At 41.0% G+C, this 13,266-nt stretch overlaps 1 protein-coding gene across 15 annotated transcripts in view; it reads right to left on the reverse strand.

The window, feature by feature from the left end:
• Positions 1-13,266, reverse strand: part of Il15 (interleukin 15) — a 65,997-nt gene that overhangs the window by 35,175 nt on the left and 17,556 nt on the right. For 9 of the 15 annotated variants that reach the window (XR_004386096.1, XM_032887631.1, XM_032887629.1 and 6 more), the window contains one exon: positions 8,183-8,304. The exons of 5 other annotated variants lie outside the window; for them this stretch is intronic. Coding sequence is in view for 4 of the 10 variants with exons in the window: in XM_032887623.1 (XP_032743514.1) it covers positions 8,183-8,304 (122 nt within the window). In the remaining 6 variants the exon portion in view is untranslated. Of the gene's footprint in view, positions 1-6,444; positions 6,602-8,182; positions 8,305-13,266 lie in introns of those variants that run through there. One more of the 15 variants, XM_032887626.1, reaches the window with a different exon arrangement.

Here is a 13,266-nt window from a genome sequence, read left to right on the forward strand (position 1 = left end):
GTTCTTAGGAATGACTACAATAACGAACAGATTGGTATTCCATCGAGAAATCAAGTGTGGACTGGAAGACAGATAGGCAGTTAGATAATTTCAGGTGTGGACATAACCCTGAAATGGAAATACTACACATTTCAAAAATGTCATTTTTTCCCAAATTATTTTCTAAAAAATGAAATTGAAAGCAAAGTCCGCATACAAGAGCTGATTAAGGAAGTGAAATTGACCCCATGTCCCTAAGTTCATCTAGAAAATAATCCCCTGGTACATTCATTTACTACTTGAATAGTAAAAGAAGAGAGGGGAAGCAGGCAGAGTGCAGCTAATTTGGGAAAAGAACGCGGTTCAGGAGCGCTGAAGTAAGTCTGTCTGGGAAACTTTCGAAATCTGCTCCTCAAAGTAGCAGGTTAGCAGACCCTCTTAGCAGAGCCCATGAAACAATCTACTTTTTCAGATTTACCTCATGTGACAGATGCAAACTGCAGATTTTTAAAACAAAGCTGTCCAGAGGAAAACGTGTCTGATTTCTGGCTAGAGCTATAGAGTTGGTATGTTTAATTCAAAACGGGAAGAACAGCAAATTTGATAACACAAATATCACTAAGTTCTATAAATTAATACATAGTAAAATTATAAGATTAATGGAGTTTATAAAGTAAAATAAAAATACTAACATATAGCTCCTTAATATAGGACGCAATTATAAAAAATTAAGAACTTTTTCGTATCTTTCTATTTCTAATTGCAAAAGACATTGGGCAGATAGTTTCAAAGTATGAAAAAGCAAACAGTCAAGGAATACACCATGGACTCAGTCTCTATAGTAGTCCAGAGTGATGTCATCTTTACACTTTACAAAGTCGACAAACGCTAAAGCTTTGTCGGGCAGTGGAATGAATGGCTCAATGGGTAGAGCAACTTACAACCTGCCAAGACCAGTGGCTTGAGTCCCATGCTGGGAACTCCCATGGGGAAACGGACAAATGATTCCTGAAAACTGTTCTCCACTCTCCACACTTGTGCAACACACCCACACTAACTGTAACAAATAAAGGCAAATTGTAAAGTTACTTATTTCCATCCTCCTTCAGTTTTCTACAAAGGCCATGTATGGATGTGACCGAAGACACAGGCGAGGAGCGATGGTTCTCACCTCCAAACCTTGCATGTGAAAGGTAACGGCAAGAAGATCAGGGTCCCTGGCCAGCCTCTCTAAATAGGGAGCATATTTGAGCTATCCAGAGCATTTCACCTCTGAACTGAAGGAGGTAAAAGGTAGGAATAAAAAAAAAAACCGAGAAACACCCTCTAAAATGATAGTCCTAAAACCATCCTCCACGTCCTGCCCATCAAATGCATTCTGCTCATTAGGCAGTGCTTGTTCTTGTCCAACCTGAAAAATCTCCCTGTAGAATTCAAGGATGTTTAGGACATAGACTTTCAATCCAGCATTTCTTTGAGAAATATTAAAGAAAAAGTAGCATTTTGTGTGTCCTTGAATATCTGTTAATGAGCAGGAAGGTCATTTATATTTCATTTTATGCAAAATGTCTATTCAAGTTCCTTCCCCACACTTGATCTTGGACCCATCCTTCTCTATCTACAATCCCTCAATTTCCATCAGAGAAAAAAATTCCCTACCTGTCCCCCTCCAACCCTAGGGGTTCATCAGTTTCATTTTCAATTTCTCCAAATTGTTCTTTTTCCCAACCAACGGGAGTTTTATACAATGAGTCAGGTTTATGTTTTTAAAGATGCCTGTTTTAGATGTTGGAATTTTCCAATGAGATGCTTTGGGGAGTTTCTAAGTACAAGTCATCAAAACGTAAGAGCTTTACTTCAGTCTGTTTTTTGAGTCCTAGCTCACCGACATGTCGGCATTGATCATTGAGCTGGTCCAACATCACCAAGACACTTGAGGTTTGAGCAACACTGCCTCATTTGTACCTTTATCAGACCTGCCTCTACCATTTTGTCATTAGTTATGCCAAGCTGTGTGGGCTACAGCTGTGTATATATGCACACAAATGCCATGTTTATAAAATGTCTACCTCTTACTTATTATGTGTGAATTCAAGCATATATGTATCTGCTGTCTGTAAATGTGCCTATGGGTGGGTATACGTGGGCATGCAGCTACACATACAAGTGTGTGAGTGTGTACAGGGAGGTCAGAGGTCAACAGCTAGCATTTCCTTTGATGGTTCTCCGTCTGAATTTTGGGGGGGCAGTATCTCTCTGAGACTGCAGCTCATGGTTTCATCAAGGTTGATGAGTTAATGAGCTCTGAGGATTCGCCTGGCTTTGTCCTCAGTCCAGTGCTGGAGCTGCCAATGTGAGTCACTGGATCCAGCTTTAAATAAAAGGTGCTAGCTGTCCAAACATGGATCCTCACCTTTGTGCATCAGGGCCTTCCCTACTGAGCCTTCTTCCACTCTCTGACAAATCATTATTGTTAAACACGTGTAAAGACTTGAATATTCTGTCAACTAAGTTTTTCCATATGCTTTTGCATATTATTTTCCTTTGGATATGATGAATTATTTTTAGAGAATAAGCTTTGATTTTTGAGGATGAATCTTATTTGACCATACTATTCTTTCAGTGAACATCAAGGTTCTTTTTAATGTACTAAAGTGTTGTGAAGTTATGTTCATAAATGAATAAGCTAAGGTATCTACCACAATATTAATATGAATATGAACCAACATTAGCTCAAATAGCCTTATTTGGAAGAAGGTATAGCATTTCATTGGCTTGAGAAGGCCAGTTCAGGGAAGGCAACACAATACAAAGTGTGTGTTTTAAAAATCACAGTTTTAGGATAAAAAGGAGAAGCAGTCAAATGCACTATCACCACGGACACTTCCTAAACATTTCTTTTAAAATCTAACGTAATGCAAAGTAAAAGAAAATTTCAGCATATGTGGTATAGGTCTAAGGCTAATTCCTAAAGTTGGTTCACAGCATTCAACAATGGCACAGCTCATTAACAATGACACAACTCACCCCATGTCCAAGTCCTCCTGGAACATTACCAAAATTGACCATATGTTGTGTCATCAAGAAAGCCACTACAATAGTAAATTGACAAAAACCCTGGCTGTGAAAGAAAGCAAAGAAAAAAATTGTATACGAACTTTTCAATTGCTCAAAAATGAAGCAACATGGGTTTAACTAGTCTGTGGAATAGCATACAAGTCCCAAGACACCTTGGAAGAATAAAGGCAATATGATGTTATCTTTAAACACGGGAGTATTTACGTAAAGTGAACTTCCAGGAAAGCTAGAGATTTTAGACTGGGAAAATAAGAGGAAACAGGAAAGTCAGTTCAGGGAAGGGCTGCAGAGTAAACATTCCAGTGCAGAAAGCCAAGCAAGAGGCTCTGTAAGAAGTTACTCATAGACAAAGAAAGGGGAAGAAAGGCCTGGTAACTTCTGCCTTGTGGGCCAGATGCAAGCTGCAACATTTTAAGTTTCCATGGGAAAAAGGAAACAATTCAGACGGTTTGCCTGAATCTGCCTGTTTGTATGGATGTGGTGAAGTTCACTGGCACTTGGGTACAGTTCTGTCAACTCCAGCTTCATTGTGAGACGATGCCACCAAGAGACTTGCCAGTTCCTTCCCATGCCTTTACCTCTCTGTTTGGAGATGAACTCTGGGATTCCCAGACCATGCACAGCCTTCTCTGCTTCTTCCAGCAGGTGTTAATGCTTGGATCAATTTCTCAGTCAGCATGGCATGCTGCCTCTCGGAATACTCAGGTGACAGTGGTTCACTGTTAGCAGTAGGTTTCCTCCACACCCTTCTATCCCAGGAGAGGTTCCCACACAAAGATTGTTAGCCTCAGTTGCTTGGTCTACAAAGACTGGATTTCACAGTATCTCTTACATTCCTTGAGCTATGCTATAGAATTATTTATGAGTGTCCCCACCCCCCAATGCCAGCCCTTGTCACCGGGTCCATCCTCTTTATTCTCTGTGTGGTTTCCTGTAAAATGGCTTGTTTTAATATAAATGTAAGTAGTAGATTAATCAAAACAACTGTATTTCTTTACCTTTGCTAGTTTCCCAATAACCATACAAAGAGACTAAGATTTATTAAAATTGCCTTGAGTTAAATACTGCGCAGTCACCGCTCCATCCTAAACCTCCAAGCTAGTCAGGCTCCCTCCCAGACAACATTCTCATTTTACTTCCATTTCTTTGTCCTTTCTGATTCAGCTCTCTTCTCCTGATGTTTTCGCCAACCTCTCCTCAAGGTTGCCTCCCTCACTTTCTGGTTCTTTCTCCACCCCTCCTACTCTCCACTCCACCTTCTTCTCTCTAAAGCTCTGTATTGGCTCGTTGGCTTTTACCGGCAAGGCAGAAAATGCATGAGGAGCAATGCTTATACAAATTTGAGACCAGAGCTTTTAAGAATAAGCATAACAAAGCCATGTCTGGATTAAAAACAGACATGAGAGCATAGAAATAACTCACGAATAACCTTTATACAGTGCACACAAAAAATTATGCCTATAGTTTCCAGAAAGATATTTACACTTGACATCAACTGTTGCCATATTCCTTGCGGAAGCAGAAGCGCTCCTGGAATGTCAGCATTGGTGGGGTGGCAATGTTAGGAGAACTCACAGAGATGATCAATGTCAGTGTTCACATATTTTCTATAATAATACCCGCGAGTTCTGACATCTGCGATGGCTACCGTGGCTGTCAGCTTGGTTGAATAGAGAAGATGCCTAGAAAACTGGTAATCCATACTTCAGGGGATGTCTGTGGAGTGGAATCTGGGAGACTGCTTCCTGCATGAACGAGCAGGGCAGATAAGAATCCCAAGGGATGGGAGTGGCCATGAGCAAAATAAACCATCCATGTAGAAGTGGGAAGTCAGTCTTCAATCATGCCTTCCCTTCCTGGCCAAGTTCAATTATCTGTTGCTGTGGCCTGTTGACATAAGCCTCCAGGCTCTTTAATTATTGACCTTAGACTTGCATCAGAGGCTCTGTAGGGACTGCCAGGCCTCTGGTCTTAGACCAGAGCTGCTCCTCCGCCCCTCTATCACTCTGAGGCTTCTAGATTTTTCCAGTCTCAGCAGATTTAGCTCTGGACCCTGCAAGTAGACACTACAGGATTTCTCAGTCTCTGGGACCTTCTGAGTCAGCTCAGTAAGTCCCTGTTTGTAATAGCATATGCTTTTGGTTCTGTTTCTCTAAAGAAGCCTGAGTAATCTACCCAGCCTCTAAAATTTTTTTTCTAACAAAACTGTTAGAAATATGAACAGAGTCAGACACAAAAGAAATGCATTCTGTTGAATAATTCCAATATCTACCCAAATTAAGGAAATTGATGATGGAGTTTAATATCAATTTAAACTGCATTACTATGCATATTATGATAATGGTTACATCTGTAACGCCATAGAGAAAATGCCATGATTTGCTGTTAAGTACACAAAGCTACAAAGCAGATTTTTCATTCTTTTTTATATAGTATATGTAGAAAACTACCTCTAAGAAGAATCAAGTAATGAATTTCCTGTTAGTCATTACATAACTGGTAATATGTCTCCCAGTTGACACTCTTCAGTAGGCTTTACTCTTACTATAGTGAACGCATATTATTTTGTTAATCAGAAGGATAATAAGAAATATAATTAAGAGCTTTAACCAAATAGTGTTTGACATGGGTATCAGGACAACCAGAGCCTAAAGGCTATGGCACTAGCTGAAATACAAAGGGAGAAGGCTTAACATACAAATGCATTCAGGAGAGACCCCTGGCATGGAAATTTCTGGTTCCTTTGGAAATTCAGTTATGTCATATGATGTTTTGCCGGGGCAGACAGGTGAAAGGATGTTTCGCAGAAGCAGACACATGAGTGAGGACACGTGATGTTTAGGAAGAATATAAATAGGACCCAACAGACAGTGAGAGAAGGCTCTGGCCCTGACTTTGCTCTGCCCTGTTAGTCTTTATGATGACGCTCTTGTATTGGTTCACCTTGTATCAAGAAGCTGATCTTTGCTTGTGGTGACTTCATAGAGAATAACTCATCAAAGAACTTTTTGTGATATTCTGGCAGCTTCTTGCTGCCTCAGTGGACTTGGGCCATTTATCAGAGCCTTGAGATTTCTTTTGGCTCAAACTGCTGGTGCTGATCATGTGGGTGTTTTGCTCGTAGACTGAACTGCTGATGTCCTGACAACGAAGACTGCTATGGCCCAAAGAACTATTTGTAAACAGATCTACAACCCCTGTCTCCTATTAACCCTCCTTTTCCCACTATCTCTGGTGGGAGGCGAGTTAGAAGAGAGGTTGAAGCACTGAAGAACCCTTATTAAAAGAGGTTTCAAAAAATTTAAGCTACAGACCCTGTATGTACATATCACATAAACAAATTTTTCACTATAGAAACATTTATTTTCAGGGTGTGAGAAGTAGAGAGCATGAAGAATGGTACAGGTGAGTGGGCCAACAAGACTGTCACCGCGGCCCAGGGTTCTTGACTGTAGAGCCTATGAAGATTCTCAATTGAGTGTCCTAAAGGAAAGCTCCCTTGGTGGCAAAAAAATATCCTGTTCAAATTGTGTTTCCTTGGGTCCTTAGGATAGTAAAGATCAAAGGTCACTAATTGGCAAATTTTACTAATTGTCTGCATTTTAGATGCAAATTAAGAGATTCCTGAAGTCCCTGATTCTACTCAGCCTAATTTTCCAGCCTTCCCTCACATCCAATGGAAGAGCTATTTTTGGCCCTCATTGTAAAGCCAGTTGAACGAGCTGTTTTCAAACAAAGGAAGCCAGAATGCAATTATTTAGGGAATCCAGAAGAGTTGAAAAAATAAATCCATAAAGGATATGACAGTCTTCAGGAGCCTTATTCGTTACTGGTTGTTACTACAGGGTAGGGCATGTCCTGTTTCTTACATCCTTCAGGTGCAGAAAAAAACAAACTTCAAAGAAAACTCTGCCACCATAACTTATTAGTCCTGTAGTTTATCACATGGAATTTTAAAAAGTACGACGGCTGTTTATTTTCATCACCATCTTACAGAAACAAGGTAATTTGGAGCTACAGTGTTTTTGCTAAAAATGCCTCAACTTCTGTAACTACGACATTCAGGATACTGCGCCATGTCTTCCTTGAGCCCCATGGCCACAATCCCTAAAATTGTGTATCTGAAACGCTAATCCCAAGTTGATTCTTGCGTTCAGGGCATTTGCCACAAGATTTCTAGGAACCAGCTTCCTTTCAAGAAAGCCTGGGAAATCACCGAGTAAATTTCCGTTTATAGTTAATCAGTGCCCAGGGCCTGTTCTTCACACTTTCCCTTTCGATTTTTATTATCTTTATAATTTTCCAACAACGAAAATGACCGAGGAAGACAGGAATTACCTTCTCATTCTAGGTTCTTGTAATGTTATTCTTCTAAAACCTCTTATCACTCTCGATCTTGATCTGACCACACACTACATACAGAATTTTGTCTGAAGGTCACACAGAAGTTATAACTCAGAATAATAATGAAAGATACACATGTTCCAATAAGACGCCAGAGCCTAGATTGCTGGGTATTTGTTTTGTTTTTTGATTTTCTTTTTCTTAGCTCCCCACACTGAATGTGTCCAGATAGTGTTTGCAAAGAGTTTGCAAATGTTGCAATTGTTCATCGAACAATCAGACCTGGGCCATTTTCTAATCCGTTTGCACTAATGTACGCACTGAAGAAAGGGATCTCGGAATTACTTTCTACTCCTTCAGATTACCTAATAGCAGAGCGGAAAGGGATGGACAAGATTGATTCAACATGGATGCTGGAACCACCTGGTTTGGGAATGAAGTTCTGCTGGGGACAGTCATGGTCATCGATGACCAAGGTTCCTACCCACCCATGTGATAAGAGACAACTAGGCAGGACAGAGAACCTATAAATCAAATGGCCTAAAATATTTCTGATCTGACTCTGGGTAAAAGAAGGCAGCCACCTCTGTTACATGGCATACTCTCTGTCCTCTCAAATGCTTGTAAACTCTGGCATTTCCTTCTCAGCCAACATGCTCATTTTCTTAAATCTTGAGTGTAAAGAATGGCACCTTGCTTGTCATGGCCTATTCACTGTTTGTCACATTCCATTACATTATTATTACATTATTGTATGATACAATTCTTAAAGTTTGCTTACTTGGCCTCCGGTAGGCTGGTTATCTGCTGACATGGACTTCTGTGTTCTTAAGGACCTCGCCAGCATGGACCATGAACAAACACTGCTTTGAAGAGCCAAAGGGCCATATGTCAAAGTGGATTCTGTAGGAGCAAAAGGCAAGACTTAAAGAGATAAAATTCATACTGACTCTTTTCCTCAAAGTTATGGTTCAGTATGGACCTGTTCATTCTGTTAAAGACTTGTGAGGAGAAATTTTTAAAAACTAGATCTGAATTGTTTATATAAAATACTGATACAAACACTCTGGAAATCAGTCCGGTGGTTCCTCAGAAAATTGGACATAGTAATACCCAAGGACTCAACTCCACTCCTGGGCATATACCCAAAAGATGTTCTAACATATAATGAGGACACATGCTCCACTATGTTCATAGCAGCCTTATTTATAATAATTAGAAGCTGGAAACAACCCAGATGTCCTTCAACAGAGGAACGGATACAGAAAATGTAATACATTTACATAATGGAGTACTATTCAGCTATTAAAAACAGTGACTTAATGAAATTCATAGGTAAATGGATGGAACTAGAAAATATCATCCTGAGTGAGGTAACCCAGTCACAAAAGAACACACATGGTGTGCACTTACCCATAAGTGGACATTAGGAAAAAGCTCAAAATACCCATGATACAACTTACAGATCATATGAAAGTCAAGAGGAAAGACCAAAGTGTGAGTGTCTCAGTCCTACTTAGAAGGAGGAACAAAATACTCATGTGAGGAAATATGGAGACAAAGTGTGGAGCAGAGACTGAAGGAAAGGCCATCCAGAGACTGCCCTACCTGGGGATCCATTCTATATACAGACACCAAACCCAGACACTGTTGTGGATGCCAAGAAGTACATGCTGACAGGAGCCTGATATTGCTGTCTCCTAAGAGGCTCTGCCGAACCTGACAAATACAGAGGTGGGCGCTCACAGCCAACCACTAGACTGCACACAGGGTTCCCAATGGAGGAATTAGAGAAACAACTGAAGGAATTGAAGGGTTTGCAACGCCATAGGAAGAACAACAATATTGACCAACCAGACCCCTCCAGAGACTAATCCACCAACCGAAGAGTACACATGGGGTGACCCATGGCTTCATCCACATTGTAGCAGAGGGTGACCTTGTTGGACATCAATGGGAGGAGAGGACCTTGGTCCTGTGAAGGCTCGATGCCCCAGTGTAGGGAGGCAGAGCAGTAAGGCAGGAGTGGGCAAGTGTGTGGAAGCACCCTCGAGAGGCAAATTGGAGAGGAGACTGGGATGGGGTCTTGTGGAGGGGAAACTGGGAAAGGAGAAAACATTTGAAATGTAAATGAATAAAATATCCAATAACAAAGAAAATTATAATGGGTTCTCACAAAGGAAGAAAAATTCTATAATTAAAAATTTTAGAGAAACACACACAAAATAATTCCTAAAGTCTTCAGTTCCCCATATATAATTATATAATATAATTGACACCCATGTTGACTGTAGCTCTAATAATAATTCAAAGCCAATAGAAATGTCAAAGATAAGTGTGGGCTTTACATACAATTACAAAATCTAAGCAAGATGATGAAAGTTAATTGTACACATTTGTTCTAAGACTTTGTGCCCAGGTACTTAGGAGTGTGTGTGTATGGGGGATGGGTGCGTGTGCGTGTGCGTGTGCATGAGCACGTGTATTATAATTTACAAAGTATGTCTGCTTTTAAGAAGTTTGGTTACACTGTTAGGGAAGCTTAAAATAGCCCACCTCTTATTTTTCTTTTCAAAAATACACACATTTTGCTTTTCCAAAGAGTAAAATAATATTTTCTATATTTTAAAATAATTAAGAAACATCTCACGCACATCACAGAAGGATGAACGATGGGAATGGTGGCATATTTCTAGCTTTAATGTTACCTTGGATAAATTCTTTGTATCATTTCTGGGATATTAGAATTTTTGAATAAAATAAAAGCAACAGAAACATTGTGTTGCCTAAAATTCCCAAGCGAGATTTTCTAAGAGGGTTTTGCATTTAGCTCCAAGACTAATTAATATTGAGGAGAGCTCTCCTACTCAGCTAGCATCAGCAGCCCACTCCCAGAATTCCTCTCTAGTCCACATGAGGAAGAGTGGGTGCCAGGGAGGAGAGGGAAAATCAAAGACTGGAGGCCCCATTCAAGGGCATCCCTCCCAGAGGAGTGCTCTCCCAAGAAGCTGGCTTCTCCCTGTCCTTCTCTTCCCCAGACACCCTCTCCCCTTCTTCCCTTTTTCTCCTACCATGTAAGAACAAGGCAAGATGATAGCCATCTCTGTAGCAGGAAAGTCATCTCTCACCAGAACACAAGTCGGCTGGACTCTTAGTCCTAAAATCCCCAGCCTCCAGAATTGCAAGAGACAAATTCTCCCCATTTAAGCCAGTCAGACTCGAGAATTCTGTTAGAATAGCCACAGCTGACTCATACACATTATAGCACATCCCCACAGGCCAGGAACATTGATGTGCCCTTAAATATACCCCTAGAACGGGATAAAATAACAGGAAGAATGAAGGCTTTGCTTCCAATGCTTCTCAACAAAACCTTGTGTGTCCTCACTGAGGTCCTACTGTGGTTTCCGTTGCTGGGATATAGACCAGAGGCAAAAGCAACTAGGATTGGAAAGGGTTTAATTCAGCCCTCAGTTTACAGTACACTGTGAAGGGAAGTTAGGGCAGGAACGAAACAGAGGCCATGGAGGAAAACTCTTACCTGGCCTGTTCTCCACCTCAGCTGCCTTTTTATACCACCAGACAAGCTGCCCAGGGGTGGCACCACCAACAGTGGCTGAGCCTTCCCACGTCGATCCTTAGTAAAGAAGATGCTACTATGGGGACTCTGGTGGGACATTTTCTTAACAGGGGTTCCCTCTTCCCAGATGATACTGGCTTCTAGCAAGCTGACAAAAATCTAACAAGCACAAGGAACCCAACACAGTCGGACCTGATGAGCCGCAAGACCAAGAAAGGGAATTGAAAGTGAGAAGTTCAGTCCACCACCCACCATAGGCCAGTGCAGAAGCACTGTTAACCCACACCTCTCCAGGAGAAGCATCCCTAATCCTCCCCCCATCCAGAAGTCTTCTTCAATCCTCCTTAGCTGGTCCAGGAGAAATTCAGCCTCTTAGCCTACTCTCTCCTCAGTCTCCAGCTTGAGGCAGTTAGAATCAGAAGGGAGCTAGACACACTACATGGACTGAGTAGTGTTTCCCCTACTGATCTACAGGCCTGGCTTTGATTAGGGAGACATGGGCGTAAGACAGCGGCCCCTACATACGAAGTAGAGAAAGTAGTAAAAATTAAAAATAGGGGGAAAATAGACAACACCCCCACCAAAAGGCCTGGAAAACACCTTGTAGCCTTTGAAGTTTAAAACTGCAATTTAAATGCATCTACGGATTCGAGCATTAAAGGTGAGATAATAGTGAATGTTCAAAGTATTAGGGGAGGTTTAGTTACTTTCGTTAATTAATCAAACAACTTTGAAATAGATCTCTATTATCTTGTATAAAGGTACTTAGGCTAGGTGGTGCTCAGTAAGACCATGGCTATGTCATTTAGCACTCTGAAATCCTAACATGTCTCATTCAAAGGAGATGAGAAATATATTTAACTGAATTACCACCACTCTTAACGCTGTAACCAAGTTAATACCTTTGCTTTGCTTGTGTTAGGAAAAAAAAAAAACTCTAGAAACGGTGAAGGATGAATACTTTCTTCAAATGTATTTTCTATGTCTGGTTTCTCTGTTCCTAACCTAGTGGTCCGCATCTTGAAAATATTCAGAGCTCTGCCGTCAAGCTCCGCACGGTAGCCACAAACCCTATGTGACCATCTGAGAGTAAATGAAGCAAAAAAGAACAAAACCAGAAATCCACTTCCTCTCTGGAGCCAATGCTGCAAAGCTGAAGCACATGCAATTTTGAAATATGACTTAGCTACCACCTAGCAATACCACAGTGTGTGTGAGCTAACTCAAGACATTTTCACCCTTGGAATTGCGAAAGTGGTACCACCTACCTCACGAGATGATTGTGCAATTCAGTGGCTCACGCGTGTGAGCTGCATAAAACAGGCCATGACACACAGAGGAGATTCAAAACTACCGTTGCATTTACATTGTAAGTTTATGTTTATATTTGACTCGTTTACTGCTACTGGTGATTGGTTGACTGTGACGTAACTGTTTGTCAGATCTAAGAATGGGAGCCAGTAGATTTGTACCTAAAATGACAGTGGTCTACTTGAGATGACACACCTCTTGATAGGGTTTTAAAATACTCAAAAAATGCTGTCAAAGATCTTGAGGAGATGGGCAAAGCCTCACAGCAGAACAGAAGGCCAATCCATAGCTTGTTTATTTGTAGGTCGCAGCACCAAATAGTCTAGCAGGGCTTGACTTTAATAGTAGTAGTCACTTCTGTGCTTCTTCATTCCTTCTCCATGCTATCTTTATATGATAAAAGTATTGTGCATGTATACCACTTTTAAATTGTGGAAATAGATATGGAAAGCTATTTCCTGAACTTTGGGGATTGGCTGTTAAAGATAAGCTACCTCCCTCCAGTCCAGAGAAATGTAATACACACAAAAAGGTCCTCAGGTGTGCATGTAAAATAAAGGCTGTGCTTTTGATTCCTTGTGGCATTTATATAAAAAGATCCATATAAAAATGTCGTCTTCATTATAAAAATCAGCAAATCACCACTGAAGAATTTTCCAGAACTGCCGCTAGAGATATTTAACTATTAAAGTGCGTGCTCTGATTTATAGCAGTCACGCTGATTCCAATCATAGCGGGATCGCTCAGAACTGCCACAGAAGACACGCCCCATCTGTTTGTCCCTGGAAGTATTGCATGACAGCTGTGATGACTGTACCTGCTCTCACCTGCTGATAACATCCCGTCAGAAGAAACGGCAGCCTACTGGCACAGCTCATCTCTTTCTGGCAAACGACCAGATTCAAAGATTTCTATTGCCTCCTGCAGAGGTGAGCAGCATGACTGCCACAGTCCTGAGGGACAACACCATAGAA

The sequence above is a fragment of the Rattus rattus genome, chromosome 17 (assembly GCF_011064425.1).
Source record: "Rattus rattus isolate New Zealand chromosome 17, Rrattus_CSIRO_v1, whole genome shotgun sequence".
NCBI lineage: Eukaryota > Metazoa > Chordata > Mammalia > Rodentia > Muridae > Rattus > Rattus rattus.